Here is a 19,767-nt window from a genome sequence, read left to right as displayed (position 1 = left end):
GTGTTCTTGGCGACGTCGTCGTAGGAGATGGGCGCTTCCAAAATCTCATCATCATAAGAAGGTGGGCATATCTCAACACGAGTGTTCGAAATGAACCATCGAACGTAGTCATTGAACGCAATTGGGCAGTATGCCCGTAGCTGCGATCCTGCACCAAACCTCGCTGCCTCCACAGTGCTTGAACTTGGTGACATGGTTTCTATGATGGTCATGCCAATTCTTGATCTTTCTCTGCTTATTCCTATCAATCCTGCATGTTTATGGCAAGTTAGCATAAGTTCGTGAAGGAGAACTTGACACTCAACAAGCAAAATTCATCCACTTCTACCTGTGAAGAGTGTGGTCCGTGTCCACCCACTCAGGTGGGTGAGTTTGAAACAAGGCAAAATAAGCTATCACGTGGTGCGGTAAATGATTTTCAACCACCTAATTGCATATGAGTGGGCACCACATAAACAAAGATATTCTTCCTCCAAACACTTCGGGTTCAGTGCGTCGAAGGATGTAGCGAAATGGTCCCTCCCACCATATGGCTGCCACTCCACCTTCAACATAGCACAACAACATTGGTCAGGAGTTTCCAAATAGAGAATGGAAGTGAGTGATGTAATGGCAATGTTTACTTGCTCAGGAGTAAGCGTATCCAACTTTTTGGTATACTGCTTCTACATGATATTGACATTGTTCGTCATCTCCGATACCACATCCCACCTATAAGCCAAAGTGGGGCACCGCAACAGGTTTCCATGATCGTTCTAATGCAGGGAAGGGTACTATGTTGTGTCGCGAAACTCCAACTCCATTTGTGCTCAAGAACGGTCAACGCCTTGAGCCACATCCATTAAGCAATCCTGCCACCACCGTCAGCAAACATAGTCCTAGAGATGGAATACCACGCGTATACTAGAGTATACATCTTGATCGTGTCCTCATTCGCCTCAATAGGATAGTGGGCAAAGTTTTTCACAATCCACATGTAAGTTGCGTCTGCTGGAACTATGTCTTTAGACTTGTCTTCAAGCTCTTCAGGAACCATACCAATAAAAGCCTCCATATGTTGTCTCCACCCGCTAGATTCTTTGCTCATACACGGTGGCTCGCCATCGATAGGAAGTCTAAGGATCATAGAACATCCTGAAAAGTATGGGTCATCTCCTTGGTCCTCAGGTGGAAAGTGTGTGTCTCAGGTCGACAAGTGCGGTGATTGCCGCGTCGTTGAGGTTTGGCATCCACAAGCGTGATGAACGGGAGGAGACCAAGACTCACGATGAATGGTGTGTAACGCTCGTACGGCATGTCACTACATGACGCCCTGTGAGAACAAATCTTCAATGGTCGAAGTACCTGAAAACACAAAAGTCGCAATGTCACAGCCATATCCATTTCAACTCAACCAATAGTATTCAACATCATAGCTACTAAAATAATTTATATCACCTTCCCGTTGCTCCGCCATCAAAAAATCCCGGTGTTCAACATCATAGTAGTCATCGAGTAGCCACACCAACCTACATTTTATATACAATTAGACATTAAACTATTTTACCAACATAACTACCATACAAAAAAAATTCTAAGCAAATATGAGACCTTTCTTCCACCTAATACACTAATAAAAAATCATATGGGAACATTGTTTTGGTAGCATACAATACACATATATACACATGGAATACTCACGTATACACATAGATACACATGGAATCCTCAATAATCCATTCAAAAAATAAATCCATCATGACCTAGGGTTTCACCAAATCCATCAAAAAATGTGATGGTTTATTTGGATGAAAAGGAGGGGAACAAGGAAGATTACCTTGAGGAAGAGGTTGGGATCGAAATCCACGGCCAGATCTAACAAATCTGAGAGATTTTGACAAGGATTTAAGTTGGGGGAGAGAGAGGAACCGCCGGGTCGAGCCAACCAAGAAAGCCTTCTGTTCTTGCTCGGGTTGAACGGGCTCGCATGGTGATATAGCTAGCGGGCGCATAGCGCTTTTGAGAGCAGCTCTATACTCCATAGTGCAACGCCTATGGGAGCGGCGCTACATGTGTTGGGGTGGGCCACGGCCTAGCCCCGCCTCGCCAGGATGATGTGTAACGCCATTCGCATCGGCGCTATTCCGTGGTGTATAACACCACTTAGAAAGCGTTACCCAAAAGGGTTAGTTCTGTGAAATAGTTTTGGCTAGAGTTCATTTTATGAATTTGTTTCACTTTTGGGTTATTTTTGTTGATTTTGCCCCCTGTGGATCCAATTTTGACAAGTCACAGCTCACACAACTTGTGTGACACAGATAATTTTCAATGCTAAGAATATATCCCATTTCACATCACTCATAAGAGAATATAATTAGCACATGAGCATTTGTATAGATGCTTAAGAAAACAATATTTAGTAGACTCAGCGCAAAAGAGGAAACTTCAGGGAAACAAAACAGCAGCAAAAGAGGAAACTTCAGGGAAACAAAACAGCAGCAGCAAATGTCATTTCTGTAAGATGGAAGGGGCAATATAATGGCCCTATGCTATTCTAACAAGAAAATTGCATCAATTCAATCACATTTTATCGAAACAAAACCAAGTCACACAGTTTCAAATCACGCTTCATGATCCAACAAGAAGAACGAGAACACAATGCATAAATCAGGGTATATTGGACAAAGTATAGAATTCCATGCTGGTCTATCAGTTCAACAGGCAAGGTCAAATACAGCTTCGCGTAACTAAAACAAGGAGGAGCATATACAGTTATGTTCTTTGAAACAAAACTTACTGCTGTACACAAATACAGCAGTAATAATCAGGTACTGCTCACTGGTAAGTAGGTACATAGCCGAAAATCAGAAAGGCAAAATTAGGGGGTATCAGGTTGAACTGGTCAATCAACACTTCGTTCAATATGCCAGCGTAATGTCCAACGACATGTATCATCTCATCCAAGTCCATCTCAACCAAAACGGCACAAGCGAGATCATCTCAAAGCAAGTTGGTTTTGGAGTGGACGGGCATCCAAGTGATCTAATGAGCTCTTCGATCGGCAAGATCTTGAACTTCTTTCGTGAATTCATGGCAACATTGTCCACCTTATGCTGATAAATCTTCCCATTCTTATCCAGCTTATACTCTGACGTGCCATCAAAGCGGCTATGACCATTCTGTAGAACTCTAGGAATGCCATGAACAATCCACCGAACCATAATTACATTGTCGACTGGCTGCCATATCGTAGCAATGTCAATCCACAAGGCCTTGAAGAAGATTTGACCGGTAAACCGCAGCGCCCAGAATATACTTTTGTAGCTATCAATACCCACAAATTTATTGAGTGGATCTTTGAAGACAATGTCTTCTCTGGAGACAGTGCATATGGTTAGGAAAGAGCAAGACATGAATTAAATACACATGAAAAAAGGAATATGCCATGGAGAATAATTCTTATGATGGTATACCTGACAATGAAATAATACCAAGATCATACAAATGGTGGAAAAAGGTGAGGCGCACAGAAGATGCGGACTTAACTACCAGCATAACTATATCAACCATTCTTCAAGTATTATAGTATACAAAACTACAAGAGTTACTAAAGTTTTTGTGATGAACAGAATTTACAATTTGCAGATATCCATGTATCAGTTCCAACTAACATATTTGCTCATTGTTCATGCCTTGTTTTGGAGCAGAATGATGGAAGTCTTCCTAAGATGCAAAGCCAGAAGGTAAAACAGAACAATCGATTTGGATGATACCTAATAGGATCAATTTTTAGGGAAAAGCTGTAACGTAGGGGCCAGGGGATATACAAGAAAGATAGGCAACAAAGACAACTCAAAGATGTCCGCAAGAGAATCAGTCGATCTAGTCCCTCAGGAGAATCGCAGACTCCTTCATTCTAAACCAACTTAACTAAATCTATATTGAACAGATACATCATAAAACCAAGAATGGACATTAGGCTCAACCAGATGTGCCATGCCACAACAGGGAAGATTTCGATTTTCATTTATTCCTTGGAAGTTGGCTTTGCAATGGTTGAGCAGGTTCTCAAAATTTCCAGTGGGGCCCAAATTCCGGTCCATCCTGCGCCAGCAGCTAGCGCTTAAAAGGGTACCTGAAGAATCAGTACAGCTATTTCACAGCGTGCAGGAGGCACAGTCTCTCCTACGAACATGTTTTTCGTATTTAGTCTATCATTTAGGAGAAGCCACATAAATGCTTTGAGCTTATTGACGCATTTTTACTTCCAATTCAAGCATAAATGTGGGTTCGTGGAATGGCACTGAACTTGTACTCATAAAACTTCTTGGACCACTATCCATGAGATCCCCGGGTGCAAGTCCAACAATCTAAGAGCTGGGGTCAGCATTGTTTTCAAGCAAGTTTTCAAGGGTCTGAATCTAGTGGAAGGTTTTCCTAGAGAACGAAGGTAGAACAGATCTAGGTATTCTTGGATTTCAGCAGCCTCAACCAAGATGCTAGCATAAAGAGCAAATGAACGAGCTCTGAGTGGATCATTATCCCAGGATTCAAGCCATAGGAGGGTGATATCCCTGCGGGCGACGGGCCAAGCAGGCAATGTTCCTGTAGCTACTGACCTTTCTTTTTTCGAAATGGAGACGAAGCCCCTACTGTTGAGATTCAATGCAATTTTTCACCAGAAAGAACCAATCTGGTGGTCAGGCGAGTCTTGGTAATATCTCCAAGTAAGATTGTGGAATGTCTTTGTTAAAGAACTTATGGTGAAATTTGAGGAGCAAGGCCTCGTTCTGATCAATAGATTGATGATACCGATACCGAGGCTCCCCTAGTTTTACAGCTTACAGACCATCTCCCTTACCGCGAGGGATTCACAATGTTCATGTGTCGGGCTAAGTTGATGTACTCATTAACATCCTCTGGGAACGGAGTGCAGGGTCCCAAGATGGTGGTAGGTGGGTAGAGAGCTGAAGACCAACATATGGATGCGAATTTCAACGACAAATGATACAAAGGAGGAATAGGAGTCAAGCTGGTTCAAAAGAGAAGCAGAGTTATAATAAAGATCATCAGAGGAAATTATGTGCTCACGTGCAGGGAGATGAGTTCAAATAGACTAGTAGTGGATTATTGCATGATTTATCTGCAATTCTGTATGGAAGCTTGTCTGTTAGTATACGATTTAACCTTGAAGAGGAACAACAAAGTTACACACAAATAAACAATTATTTCTTTAAAACATTACACATGCCACATGGTAGAAACTGTTGATGATATTAAATGGTTGAAATCCATTTATCTACTGGTGTACTTGGTACAAGAAAAAAGTTCGAAATGATTATGATTCCGGAATTCAAGTGCAATATTCACTGGCCAGGCTAAGACTGACAATTTTTATTCCTTATGACCCTTGCACTATCTCACGACGACAGAACAAAGCATCTAGCAACAAACCGATGCGGGGCAGACCCCTTTTCAGAAAAGAAAAACATCCAGCGACAGCATGATTCAAACTGAAAGGTAAAGATGGTTCTAACTGTTGCCTACTGCTAATAGAACCCAAAAGGTAAGTCTCGGAAGGCAGCAAACGAACACAAACCAACTGCACAATGCTACGCAAGCACAGCTAGAAAGACACAGCCATTACACATTTACACTAGACCCTAACAGTGTAGCGTTCCCTGCAGCGATTAACTGGACTGGGTTGTTACACTTATAGTAGCAAGTTTGGGAACACTACAATACTTGATTAGGCAACCCAGGAAAGCCTTGTATTGGACTATGCTTAGGACCACGCTTCCACGCTAAACCAGTATCACCATATTAATATGAACTGTTTCCAACTGAATTTACGAATTTCTCGAGAAATTACAATTGCATTTTTACAATTGTTTCCCCGATTGGCTAAAGAAACTCTCCTGCGCTGAAAAGGGGATATTACTTTTGCTACATTTCGCTGCAATTATAAACTAACATGAGGTAGACGGAGTCCCATAGCAGAGAAACAAACCTGTAGATGTCAAGGCTGGGCTCCTCGCAGAATACGTCGGGGAGCTCCTCCCGCAGTGTCCGGATGGCGTAGCCCATGTTCACATAGTACCTCCGCCTCTCTTCCCCGTCGTCTTCCGGACGCCGAAGCGCCTCCAGAGGCTCTGCTGGAGTCTCTGGGGCCGAGAACAGAGGCGGCGGCAGCCTCCTCTCTCGCACGGGGTCCAGGACTCTAATCACTATCCTCTCCTTCTTCCCGGTCCCCTTCTCCTCCTCCTCCTTCACGGAGCCACCGGGCGCCGCGGCGCATACCTTGAACCTGCCGCCGCGGTCGCTCCGGAGGACGCGGGCGGCCGGGCGCCGGCCGCCGGCGAGGTTAGGGACCTGGAGAAGGAGGCCCATGGGAGGAGCACGAAGGATTTCTTTTTTCCTTTTTTCGCTATCTTTATATCACTAATTTTTGGTTTTACCAAGCTTATTCCGCCATGGAGCGGAGAGGTTGCCGTTTTTTTTCTCCTTTCTTGTTGAATTTCTGCATTCATTTCCATGTCCCAGTTTTAACCAGAACAAAGCATATCCCTTTTGGGAAAACCCTACCACGTGAAATGGTATTTTTGACAAAGGATATCCTCCCAAGTCGTTTTGAAAAAGGCTAGATTAAATCTTTAGCCGTTGGAAACATACTTGCATTTTTTGGATCGTTAGAAGAGCAATGTCACATTCAGTCCTTAAACCTACGCAAAAAAAAACATTGAGTTCTTAAATATGACGCTTCAGTGTATTAAAGATAAAATATGTTTTCAATGAGAAGCGATGTTTTCCTCGATAGCGATATCGAGATGGTTTCATCAATCTTAAGAACCGTTGGCTCAGTTTTCTGGACTCAGTCTCTCTAAAATGCTTATAGAGGTAGGGTGAATTACGTTCATAGAGGTAAGTTTATGTACGTATTATAAAAGTCTATATTGTATTATGTTTCTCAAAACAAAATTGTACAAGTGATTACAATGAGAAACCCTAGGTGTTCGCGCCCGTGGTTGAAATAGGTGAATTTTAGAGGCCGATCTACCTTATAGAGGATTACTTACTATGAACAGTTGTTTCAACATATAAGAACTTTTATTATACTGTTGTAGTAAGTCCAGGATGCAACTATGATTAATCGGACGAGCCAATGACTTGGTCAAACTCATTCCAGGGTTGGATCTTCTGTGGTAGTCCAAAATTTGCAAGCCACTCACGCCAACCTTTTTCTTTTTTGAACAAGGTAGGGTTCGAAAGGACCCATAACCTTCATTCCTATCGGCAGGTACAAGTTATAGGGAGAACCTTGACGAAATGTAAATTATAACATGGTCCTCCATTTTTCCAAAAAGGACCCTAGAAAAAATCGAGAAAAGCGGCCGAGTCCTTCTCCTCCATCATTGTTGAACCTTGGAGCTACGGTCGCCGATAACGTTGTCGGGACTCGGGACGAGACCACCTGGGGCGAGATCGACGCACAGTGTCACGCTGAGGTTGAAGAAGATCCTCCGGGCTGTGGCTCTCTGGCATGGAGGAATCTGATAAGGAGGACCCTTACTAAACTTGACGTAAAGAAACTAATATTTGAAGATAAGGCCACCTCTTTTAAATAAAACACACTGGGAAGAAAGATAAAAAAGCAATCAGGACCCTGGGTGCCTCTGCCACAGCTCGCCGACGTCCTCAAGGCGTCGCCGCCGAGGAACAGGGGGGCATAAAAGCTCGAACACCCCTTCCGACAAAGAACTGTCGCCACTGGCCACCTGAGAGCCACCGTGGACGCACCACTTGGTGGCAGAGAAGGGTCGAGCTCCAACATAAGTGGTGAAGGGCCTCTGCATCAAAGGTTGAAGAAAAGCCACCATTTCGGCCAAAGATCGCCAAAGCGAGGATGCCTCTTGCATTGTTGATCTCGAAGTCGTATCTCCATCGCAACAGAGGTTGGCGTCGTCTGAACACCACAGCTCCACCGCCCCTTCTCCCTTCAAATCAACGGCAAGACAGAGAAGAAGACGAACTGGAACTCCACCAGTTCAGACCACACCCACCAACGAACCAGGTGAGCTTTATTGACAAAGAGGAGGAGATGTAGTTGCCAGACACCTTCATCTTCAACCTCTGAAGTACCGCGCCAAACCAACACATCACCACCAGCTGCCCAAAATTACAGCGATGAACTCCTCCATGGCATAGCGCTAGACTTCACATGGGTAAAACCCAGAAACCTAGATCTAGACCTACACCTACTCCTAATACTAGTAGAGAGAGGAGCCCAATGTCCTAATCCATCTCTACACCAACCAGTTCAAGCACCGTCGGCGAGAGAGACCGGAGCCAGGGGCCATCGGTCGGCTCTCAAGGGGGAGAGGGGTGGAGAAGAAGAGAATAGGGGAGACGATTTAGTTGGTGTCGGTGTGCTGATCTATTTGGTTTGGGGAGACAATTTGAGGAGATGAGGTGGAAGAAGGGTAACTGGCCACAAATTTAGTGATTAGAGCATCTCCAACAGGCGCTGTATCCAAAAAAGTGACTAGTTTAGCGCGCGAGAGATGCAAATTGATACTCCAACAGATGCTGCAACCGGTGTTGTAAAGTGGAGCGCGCTGCAAAAGCGCTATCTCGTGCACTATATCTACCGCACCGGAAAGAGCGCGGTACAAATCGCGCGCACAAATAACTACCTGGTTTTACAGCTCTAAAATTTAGAGTTTCTGTCGTAGGTGAATATGGCCTCACGCGGGAAATACGGATGAAGCACGCTGCAAATTGATTTTACAGCGCCAAAATTTAGCACGGCGGTTGGAAATGCTCTTACACGTTAGCAAAATGTGGGCTGCTAAATACTACTATTTGAGATGCAAAACTGGTCATTTGATGGACGGCGGTGAGGGCTGAGGCCTGAGGAGTCTCTTCCGATTATTTGTTTCCAGTCGGACCCGATACGTGTACCAAAATATCCTCCATCGAGAGAGGCAATGGAAAATTGGTTGACCGTTGAATAGGATTCATCAGGCACGGCGCCCCCCAAAGCGGCTAGGTCTCCATTTCAGTTCGTCGGCCGTTCCAAATCCGCGGCCGCCGCTCGAACTCACATAGCCAATCAGCCATGGCTTCCCAGCCGTCGCGGCGGCCGCCGGCGGATTACCCTAATCCGCCCGATCCCACCACCATAGCTGCTCTCGACGGCGACCTACTCCGGGAGATCTTGCTCCGCCTCCCCGACCTTCCTAGCCTCGCCTTCGCCGCCTTCACCTGCCGCACCTTCCTTGACGCCATCCGTTCATCCCCCGCCTTCCGCCGCCGCTTCCGCGGCCTCCACGCGTCCCCCCTCCTCGCCCTCTTCCTCACACCCCACATGCGCGCCATACCTGCCTTCACCACCGCATGGCGCCCCTCCGACCTGGACCTCGACGCCGCCACCGATTTCTTCCGGACCATCCTCCGAGACGACGACGATGCTTCCTTTTGGGGGGTCAATCTCTCCGGTTCCTCGATTCCCTACCTCAATGGTTACGTCGCCCTGGAGAACCGGGGCACCAAGCAGCGTGCTTGCTACAACCCCCAAACCAAGGCCCTGGATCTCTGCCCCAATTCTCCCCGCCACATCACCCGCGGCACCATCCTTGAGTTCTACACACTCTCCGCCGAAGAGGGCCAGAGGCCGTCCCGCGTGGTCTGTGTCCGCCACGACCACTCATGGTCTTCGGTACGCCTCGCTGTCTTCTCATCAAACACCATGGAGTGGCAGATCTTCCCGGAGGCCGCGACGCTGCTACCCGAGGGCGACAAGCGCACAACCCGCACGGTGATGGACGGGTTTGTCTGCTGGGAACACGATAGAGAGGGCTGCATTTTCGTGCTCAACACAGCCACCTTGCAGCTCTCGCGAATGGATCTGCCGCCGCATTTCAAAGGGGTTTATTCAGCCGGATATTCAGGGTTTAAGGTCGGCCAGACCAAGGACGGGAAGCTCTGTATCGTAAGCGTCGAGGAGCACACCCTTCTTACTTGGGTCTGGGCAGCCGACCAGGATGGCGTCGAGAGATTCGTGCTAGGCAAAATGTTTCTGCTACTCACGGTTTTTAAGAACATCATGGAGTGCTCGGCGCAGGATAAAACTAAGGTGCGGATTATGGCGGTTATGGATGGCTTTGTGTACCTCTCCATTTGCCACTGGAAGGATTTCAGCGACCTCTTCAAATCCTCCGAGTGGTTCCTATCCTTCTCCCTGGAAACAGGCGAGCTGTGTGAGATGTTTAAGAGTGAACGGCAGATTCCCTGCCCTATCATTCCTTACATCATGGAGTGGCCTCCGTCTTTGGTGCACAACATGGTAAGCCCACGCTTATGTGTCCCGATGCCGGTCAACTTTCTTCATATGTTTGTAGCTACTACAATGAAATTACACTTGAGAGCATTGGCTTCTTGCATTGCTTGGATTTTATAGTCACTGTAACGTGCCTTGCCTGACTTCAATTACAGATTATACTATGTTTACTGCAAAAATGCAATGTTTGTAACTTTTAGCACAAGGGTTTCTGCAGGTTATAATGATAATGTGATAGCATAAGTATATAAAATGTTGGATTGCTGATTTTTAAGGCCGTAAATCTTTGTCCACTAAAATAGTTCTCTGTGCATAATTAATTTATATTGCCAACCATTATGAGATGGCAGTGGTGTAACAGCATCTTACTTCACTTTCGTCACTTCTATCAATGGTTAGATAAAATGATCTGTGTCTCTAGGATTTATTGCCTTGCACAAAATTTTCTATACAAACACTTGAATTCTTCTCTTACTGAATTCCCTTTATATCACAGCAGAATTCAGAATCCAAAGTTGCTGGAGGCAGTGGAGAAGATGGTGGTCCTGTGGGCACAGAAGAAGCTACACCTATCCTTGCCCGAGCATTACAATCATTCAAAGGAGCTTTGATTAATGATGATGAATTGAAAGTTTCAGAGACAGATGCCTTCTTACTTTGTATTGACGCTGCAGATGAGGAGAACTCTCTTGTGAGGAAAATGATTACTTTGGATGCGGTATTAACAGCTGTGCGGGATCGTGTCTTGAGCATAAGTGCGGACCCTGATGTCTCCAGGAAGAGAACAGAAAGAGAGAGCTGGTTCCAAATGTGCAAGGGGAAGCTATGGAGAGCTTTCTTTGCTAGTTGAATCAGACTATCAGGGAGTAAGTGAGCTTCCTCTTTCTTGAACTAGGTTGGTACTTCAGATTTAGATGGTGGGTGGCAAATATGCAAAGGGAAAGTTATATAGAATTTCCCTTTACCACGTATCAGGAGTAAGTGTGCTTGTGTTGAAATCCATTGGTAAGTAGGAGTAATTAAGTATCTTAGATGGTGTGAAGATGGTATGTGCTAGCTTCATGTACTTTAGTTGTAACCATCAGTATTCAGTATGACTGGTTTGCAAGAGACTATGGCTAAACCATGAGTTTCATCTGGTGCTGCATCTTCTTAGTTTGTGCTCTGATTCTGAAATAAGACGGACGAAAATAAGAGCAAAAGGTCCCAAATTCTGGTGCTTTTTCACCTCTGCGGTTCTGCATGTACCTACCGCTGCAGTTATAACCTAAGAAGACCTGAAATTATTTGTATTCTGGGCTACACAAAAAAGATAAAATTTTACAAGGTTTGAATTTTCTGTTCAGACATCTAGATCTATAATTTTGTACCTTTTATTTACGAATTATCTTTTGTGCAGTGTACAATACAATTTCTTTTAGATTGAGATTTTGCACACTTGAAGCATACATCATTGGCTGTATGAATCATATCTTTTCTAGATTTTACAATTGTTGAAATATGTTTTTTTCTGAGTGTTCAGAATAAAAGGCATGTAGTCCTGATGCCAAAACGAACTGTGGTATGTGTTCTGTACAAAATATATTATGCTCACAGGTGTTGTTTTAAACCATTGTGTCTCGTACTTCTTTTTTATACAACATACATATGAATGTACTTTTAGTGAGGGCTTGACTTAAGTAGAGAGAAAATCCCTAGTAATGTACTATTTGTTCACTCTTTTTGCCAGATTATTTAGGATTAGGTACTACCAGTTGGATCAAAATTCAGGATCTGGCGAGATAATTGGGTACCAAGAGGAAACCTACGAATCTTTGGAAAATGCAATCAAATCAAGGCTGAGATGGGCGTCTGATCTAACCGATCAAGCTTCAGAGTCATGGAAATAAAATCTGGTGCGCTTGATCTTCCACCCCTCGGATGCTGTTTTGAATATCAGACTTCCTTCCTTTGATGGGGATGATTTCCTGCCATGGAATTACGAGAGGAACAGACACTTTTCTGTCAAAAGTGCATACAAACTGGCCGTGGAGAGTAATTCAAAATCTGACAGGTTTGTAGTCCGGCAGGTTAATTTGGACTGCCAAGCAGGGGGCGAGTTCTCCTGATTACTTTAGTCATGTTGTTTGAAAGGACTTGGTGACTCCAAATCGGCTATTGAAGGTGTTGTGTAAGATACCAGACTGCTGCTCTCATGTTTCCTTTCATACAACATAACTAAAGTAAACAGGAGAACTAACGAGGTAGCTCATGAGCTAGCACGGTTGGGGCTTAGTGCTTTTGGTGTGTGTGCGTGCGTTTGTGTGTTAATCAGCTCAGCTTCCTAGGATCCTGCGTGATGACTTTTGCCGACAAAGATTGAACAGATTTGTTCACTCTTAAAACTAACCATAGTGCTAGAGTATCATGCATGTCACGGAGTATCTTGCATGTCACCTTGGCAAAAATCTGATGTGGCGCTATAATTAATGAGGAGAGATATGCTAGTGGTATCATAATATGATATTGTATCCTAGCACGTGAAACTAGACAATTTAATGTCAAATGCATTCTATACACACAATTGTATTGAGATTCTATATTACTAGATGATACTAACCACTATAGGGGTAGTATCATAGATTGGTATCACATGGATGATACCATAATATGATACTTTGCACTATGATCAGCCTAATTCAGTGTTGTAAGTAGACCAAATTCAGTGTTGTAAGTAGACCAAACTGTAAGTAGACCAAGTATTTACGAGAAACATAACTATCCAACCCTAGCTGTTGTCTAGGAATTTGAATAAGGTCTGTCCGACATTTCCCTACCTCGAGACCCACCATTTTAGGGTCAATGAGTGGCCCGTGAGGGTTAGTGTCGACAAATCGGTTGGTTCTTTTCAGATCTTGACGGTTGAGGTGTCTATCAAGGGAAATAGTTAGAAGTTTTTTGGAGTGGTAACTTCCAAGATCCGGTTTATTCTAGTCTCTAGATTGTAAAGAATTGCAAGTCTATTCTGGATCCGTGGCTATTGGGGTCTTCAAACCCTTGTATGGTTAGGACGCTTGATGGTGCCGTATGCCTATCCCTTGTACTATGCCGATACATTTTTCAGTTTCTGGAGGACGAGGTCGAAAAGACGGAGAAAGAAGAGGGCGCGCATTATTTTATTTGCCACTAGTCATCGCTTGTACTATCTTCTATTTTTCATAATAAATATAAAATTTAAGATGGCATTTAAGTATCTTTCTTTTAAATAAATAAATGAATAGGCCAAGTTAACCTAATTTCGCCAAACCTGTTCGAAACAGGAACCGTATAGTATATATACTACAAGTTTGCCCCCTTATATTTTTAACTTTTAAGCTTTTGAAGACACGGTTAATTTTTGAACGGGAAAAAACAAAAAGCAGTGAGGAGCGCATGCCTCAGCAGATCTAGCTCATAGCTGCGGGCTGCGGCAGGACCGCAGGAGACAGCGCCCACCGACGTCACCGCCGAGGTCCCGCCATCAACAACCTCTGTAAGCCGTCGCCTTCCTCTCGGCTCCTGCCACTCTGCTCGCGCACGCACCTCAGGCCTCCATATCCTACTATCCTAGCACACATTTGCACTCCCCCCATGGGCTCGGGCACGAGGTGGCCGCCGTGGGCGGCGCTGCTGTACTCCCCTCGTGCCCGCATGGGAGGCGGAGCGGGATGGGGACTGGCGTTGAAGGGTATCGGGTGGATCCTCTTCGCCGGCGTCTCCTTCCGTCTGCTCTGCTCCTTATCCTCCTCGCCCACTTCGCTAGAGAGTAAGGAAGGTACGCGATTTCTCTGCCACTTCTTACCTGAGTTGACTAAAGAAAGTTCAGAGATCCGTAGGGTTCAGGTTTATCTCGTCGCGTTTCAGCGAGGGCGGATTGTTTCGCATCTCTGTCTTGTCGGCTTTTCTTGAGGATTTTGTAAGTACAGGAATGGCGCCTATTTTCTTGTGAACTTGGAATTTGTGTTTTGGTTCCATGAATTGGGAATTTCGCTCTGTCCCTCCAGAATGCTTGCTGTCTTGTGTGAAGATAGTAATGTTCAGAAACGATATTGGGTGCTTGCAGAGGAACGAGGGATTGCACGCTTACAGACTGATTATGAGCAAATTGTTGTTTATTTTGTGGACACCAAAAACTAGTAAAATGGTGTTTATTCACACTTTTGGTGGCATAATGATTTGAATTTAACAGTTGAGATCAAGTTGCCAACCTTCGTGGACCTTCCCAAATTTTTGGCTTAGGAATAAAGCATGAATTGGTATGTTTTGTAAGTGCTAACCTAAAAGTAATATTGTTAATCCTCAGTCATAACATGCTCACTTATAGGTTCCACATCTTCCATGCGTGGACCTTCCCATATTTATGGCTTAGCAAAAATTGGTGAATCTGCAAGTGCTAAAACAAAAACGAGTCATTGGTTGTCATGACATATTTACGAATAAGTTCCACCTCTGCCAATGTCTCCACTCTTGTCATTCATATTAATGTGAAAGATATTTCTGAAAAGGTGACCTCCTAAGCTGTAAAGAAATTAGTTTTTTTGCTTTTCAAAGTTAACTTGAGAGTTGCTCATTTGTGTTAGTAATCTTTGTTGGATGACCTGACATTTGTGTTAGTAATCTTTGGTGGAGTGGATAACCTGGCATGCACTGTATTTCCAACCTCACATACGCCCAGCTCTGTCGCCACTACCCATGTTTATCTGATGCAGTTGACTAGATATATGTTTTTCTTGTTTATGCACATCATGCCTCTAAATGTTAAACCCCTCTAAAGTGATCAACACATCTATGTTCTTCTAGTTTCTCATAATCTTGTTTAAGTGGTGCATTTTGCTTCAAAATCATCCTATTCTAGTTTCTCATAATCTTGTTTAAGTGGTGCATTTTGCTTCAAAGTCATCCTATTCTAGTTTCTCATAATCTTGTTTAAGTGGTGCATTTTGCTTCAAAGTCCAACCACGTGGCAAAGTAGGACTAATTTGGCATTGGCGGATTCCATGTCGGCTTGATTGCTTAGTTGTTGTTAGGAAAAGGAAAATTATTTCCTGGTCTTTTTTAATGTTTCACCCTTGTTCAGTGTCACATGATCAACAAACCTAGTACACGACTTTTTGAAAAAAAAAACCCTAGTATATCAGTTCATATGTGGTCCTATCTCCAGCCGGAGGTGGAGCACCATACTATGGATATTCGGTGCAACCGGCTGGCAATGGTTGCACAGGATTTCTACAGCCGGTGCGGCTGGCGTGTTGATCGACGGCTGACATGAAGATGCAAGGGCGCTTATGTTCCTGTTTTTTAGATGGCTTATTTTTGTTGCGACTTTAAGTGATCCATGATCTGTAATAAGTTTTAGATTTGCTGGTTGTAATTTTGGATTGATCTTAATAAAAGTGGCCGTATGCATCGATTGATGCAGAGGCTGGGGATACCCCATTTCGAAAAAAAGTACATCAGTTCATGATCTCCAATAGAAGAACGATTGAACACAGCCGTTGACATTTCCATGTGGTTCGACCATTGGAGACAATAAGCGGAGCGACCAAATGACCTTGACGTTGGTGACAACAAGCAGCGATTGCAGAATGCTGTAGCAAGGATGAAGGTGCTTGTGACCGTCACGAGCGCACAGATGATGACCTTCATGAGAATTCATAGATTGAGACCCTTCATGGTGGCAACCCTCACCAGCACGTCCAGGCAACCTTGCCTCTACGAATATGGCATCACAATGAGCAGGTGGCTTTGCATCCATAAGGACGGTTATTTCCATGGGTAGTCTCTAGGAAGAAACAATTTGGTGAGTTTCAGATCAAATCATTTTACTTGCCATAAGGAATTTGGCAGCAATCATTTCAGATCCAATATTTTTCTTCTAGCAGAGAGCCAGAGAGAGGAGCAGGGGCAGTTTTTTTTTTTTTTTTTTTTTTTTTTTTTGCAAAATAAAACCAAGCATAAACTAGCGTGTTTGCAATTAGCGCCAGGTGCCTTCTGTTACCATGCTGTGAACTTTTGACTCAAAATGCACCACATGGACAAGATTAGTGACCCAGCGTCAGCGGGGCAATTCTGAATTTCTATTACCTGAATGCACCCTTTAATCTGAGGATTTACTCTCTTGGAAATCTTAAAGAAGAAAAAGCATTGTAAGCTAAATTACTTCTTTCTGCAGTATTCTCGTTTCTAAAATCTGATGTGGATACTACTTGCACAGGAAAATGTGACCTTTTTAAGGGGGAATGGCTACCAAACCCCTCCGGCCCAGCCTATACAAATTCAAGCTGTCGATTTATTGATGATCACCAGAACTGCATGATGAATGGTCGACCCGATATTGTATATCTTTACTGGAGGTGGAAACCTTATGAATGTGACCTGCCACCATTTAATGAAGTGAGATTTCTATCAGCTATGAGGAACAAAGCATGGGGCTTCATTGGTGACTCCATTCTTCGTAACCAAGTTCAGTCATTGATTTGCCTTCTGTCTAAGGTAAATGATAATATTGCGAAACTCCATTTAATTCTCTCTTTTTTTCATACTGAAATGCTGTTCATGCTTACTTTGAGGAATTATGCTCATTTTTATGTTAAATGGTCCTAAAAATAGCATAGAAAATTCCCTGGAAATTTTATTGTGCCTATTAGCAGATATAATTGGAGAGCACACACTGAATTATGTTAAGAGAAATTTACAGGAGCTTTCTCAAAAAAAAAAAAAATCATATCCAAAGCTCTTTACCCCTTGCCAGTTTCTGTAATGCAAACATCGCTTCTGATAATATTGAGAGAATCTTTTATGTAGTTGTGACCTAAAGTTGTGCATGTCATTATTTGATTCAAAATATGGTTATTTACGATCCGTGCAAAAAATTTGTAACATATTTACTTCATTTTGCACAGATTGCAAAGTCATATGTCGCAACCAAAGTTTACACATATGTGCCTTGGCATATGATAGTTTAGGGATTCAAGCGTGCCCAAAAAATGTTTGAAGAGGAATATGAACCAAGCCTATAGTTTAGGGGTCAAAAGTAGATATTTCCAGATTACATTGTGTGTGGTTTATGACTTGTGTCCACTATTTGAATGTAAAGGACTTGTTGCCATTTTACAGAAAATTGTTGCACATGCTCTTTCTTCGATTAAGTTAAAAGTGCAAAACTAATGAGTGTTTATTCCCAAGTACACAACAATGTTTAATAATATTGCAGATAAGTTTCTAGGGCCTTATGCTTACATTTTTTTATAATAATGAAAAGCTGTATGGCCCATGAACTTTCTTTGTACTTCAGGTTGTTCATTCATTTCCCATGGTGCTAAATTGTGGAATATATCTCCCACTTGCGTTCATGTGTGTTATTATTTTTCCTGTCCCAATGTACTTTTAGTTGGATTAGAACAAGACATACTTATGTAATATGCCGTTTCTCTCCTTGTTTAGACCTTGCATTCATCGTGCTACACTATCCTAATTATTGGACCTGCTTGCTGTTTATCTAGGCTGACGAACCTGTTGAGGTCTACCATGACAAAGAATTCAGAAATAGGAGATGGCACTTCCAATCATACAACTTCACCGTGTCTCTCGTTTGGGCTCCCTTCCTCGTCAAATCAGAGGTTTCTGAAAATGAGAATGGCGAGTCTACCTCAGAGATCCAGCTTCACCTTGATGTACTTGAACCAACCTGGATAAGTCAGTATGAGAGCTTTGACTATGTAATCATTGCTGGTGGACAATGGTTTCTTAAGACTGCGGTCTATTGGGATAATGGTAAGGTGATAGGCTGTCATTATTGTCAGGACAAGGACCTAACTGAACTTGGATTTGAGCACCTGTATCGCAGGACTTTACAATCAGTACTCAAATTCATCTCCTCGACAAACCACAAGCCAGTTGTTCTATTCAGGACCTGGGCGCCTGATCACTTTGAGAATGGCGAGTGGTCCAGTGGTGGAACTTGTAGCAGGATATTGCCTTACAGGAAGGGAGAGTACAGTGGAAAATACATGGATAATGTCATGAGGGGGATTGAGCTAGAAGAGTTCAACAAGGCCTTAGCTGTGGTCAATAGTTCAGGGGATGTGGTGAATCTGAAGCTCTTGGACATTTACAGCCTTTCGGCCATGAGACCTGATGGCCATGCTGGGCCTTACAGGATGTTCCATCCATTTGCACAGGGTAACAAGGATGCCTCGTCGGTTCAGAAGGATTGCCTGCATTGGTGCGTTCCAGGCCCCATTGACGCCTGGAATGATCTGATAATGAGGTTGGTTCTGAATTGATGAAACCTTTAGATGTGTAGTTGCACTACTTGCTGATTGAGTCGTAGGGCTGGTTGTCGGCGCTGAAGTTGCCAAACTCGATTCAGGGTTTAGTCCCTGGCATGCGACCGTGCTCTGATTCTAGTTTAGCAGGAAGTGGTCAAGAGCAAACAGTTTTTGCTAGTAGGTATGAACCGGCCGGCTTGTTACCGGTTGTTGTTGGTTGTGGCTGGTTGGCACCCTCTTCCGTAAAAAATGTGCATGTGTTTGGATGCAGTAACATAGAGTTTAATCTTGAATCTCTCCATAAAAATTAGGAGTATTCTCTTTGCGTCTCCTTTTTTTTTCATTTCCTTTTTGCAGTTTAAATCTGAGTTAGAAGTTCATGTGGTTAGGTTAAAACATTTGACCCTGCGAGTCGGGAGTTGAACTGTGTGTCATCTCCAAAGGAATTTCTGCTCGTGAAGAAAAGTAGTTGAAAGCTGCTATTGATCTTGATGAAGTTAAAGGTTCTGTTTCATGATCTCGAAAAGTTCACAAGGATATAAATGAAGGTGTTTTTGTATATTTGTAACTCTGTCTAGGTCTTCAGCAAGCACCGGGGTCAATATTGAGGTTCTGCTGCTTGCTGAAGATGATGGATGAGTTCCATTTAGGTCGAGTTTGTAGGAGGTAGCTACCAAAACTGATGAGGAAGGGCCGAAATCCAAAATTCCACAACGAGTGGACGTGCACCAACAAGCGGGTCTGTCCATTCGTGCAAATGTTTTTTTAGGGCCTCACATTCAACTACCGTACATTTTGCAAATAATGCTGTTTTCAATCATGTACCTCTCCCCTGGGTTGTTTTTCTAAGACATTACAAGAAGCTAGGTGAAAAAAATATTTCCTGATGTTTCTTTTCAAAAAATAATGCATAGAAATAAATTTGCACCATTAACTAGTCATCAATAGTACACGTTAACTCATATCAGCATGAAAAATATTGCACATATCAAGCATATATCTAGACAACAAAAGCATTCTGGATCTCAGCATTGATATTGCATATTATTAAGGATATATTGCATGATCATCAAGTATAAAGTGCATTATCATCAAGAAAATATCCGGATCTATGCAATATTATGTAAATCTGAGAATCTTATGCACAATTATTGAAGATAA

At 43.3% G+C, this 19,767-nt stretch overlaps 3 protein-coding genes across 5 annotated transcripts; 2 read left to right on the top strand and 1 right to left on the bottom strand.

Annotated features, from left to right (window-relative positions):
* Positions 1–2,638: 2,638 nt before the first annotated feature.
* Positions 2,639–6,369, bottom strand: LOC124649279. Its single transcript, XM_047188933.1, has 2 exons — positions 5,990–6,369; positions 2,639–3,354 (listed from the first exon to the last, which is right to left on the bottom strand). Exons 1-2 carry the CDS (start codon positions 6,367–6,369, stop codon positions 2,931–2,933), a joined length of 804 nt encoding a protein of 267 aa, XP_047044889.1. The 3' UTR covers positions 2,639–2,930.
* A 2,633-nt stretch (positions 6,370–9,002) lies between these two features.
* Positions 9,003–12,583, top strand: LOC124708415. 3 transcript variants are annotated; one of them, XM_047240092.1, is made up of 3 exons: positions 9,003–10,324; positions 10,815–11,184; positions 12,048–12,583. In XM_047240092.1, the coding sequence occupies exons 1-2, from the start codon at positions 9,098–9,100 to the stop codon at positions 11,166–11,168; spliced, it is 1,581 nt and encodes a 526-aa protein (XP_047096048.1). In that variant the 5' UTR covers positions 9,003–9,097; the 3' UTR covers positions 11,169–11,184; positions 12,048–12,583. The 3 variants fall into 3 exon arrangements, with proteins under 3 accessions (XP_047096048.1, XP_047096049.1, XP_047096047.1); XM_047240093.1 differs by lacking the exon at positions 12,048–12,583 and having other exon boundaries at positions 10,818–11,465; XM_047240091.1 differs by lacking the exon at positions 12,048–12,583 and having other exon boundaries at positions 10,815–11,465.
* A 1,344-nt stretch (positions 12,584–13,927) lies between these two features.
* On the top strand, positions 13,928–19,024 carry LOC124708885 (protein trichome birefringence-like 26). Its single transcript, XM_047240522.1, has 3 exons — positions 13,928–14,111; positions 16,551–16,828; positions 17,839–19,024. The coding sequence occupies exons 1-3, from the start codon at positions 13,928–13,930 to the stop codon at positions 18,619–18,621; spliced, it is 1,245 nt and encodes a 414-aa protein (XP_047096478.1). The 3' UTR covers positions 18,622–19,024.
* Positions 19,025–19,767: the final 743 nt, after the last annotated feature.

The sequence above is a fragment of the Lolium rigidum genome, chromosome 4 (genome assembly GCF_022539505.1).
Source record: "Lolium rigidum isolate FL_2022 chromosome 4, APGP_CSIRO_Lrig_0.1, whole genome shotgun sequence".
Classification (NCBI taxonomy): Eukaryota; Viridiplantae; Streptophyta; class Magnoliopsida; order Poales; family Poaceae; genus Lolium; species Lolium rigidum.
Note: the sequence above shows the minus strand (reverse complement) of the source record. Positions and strands in the feature narration are given on the sequence as shown.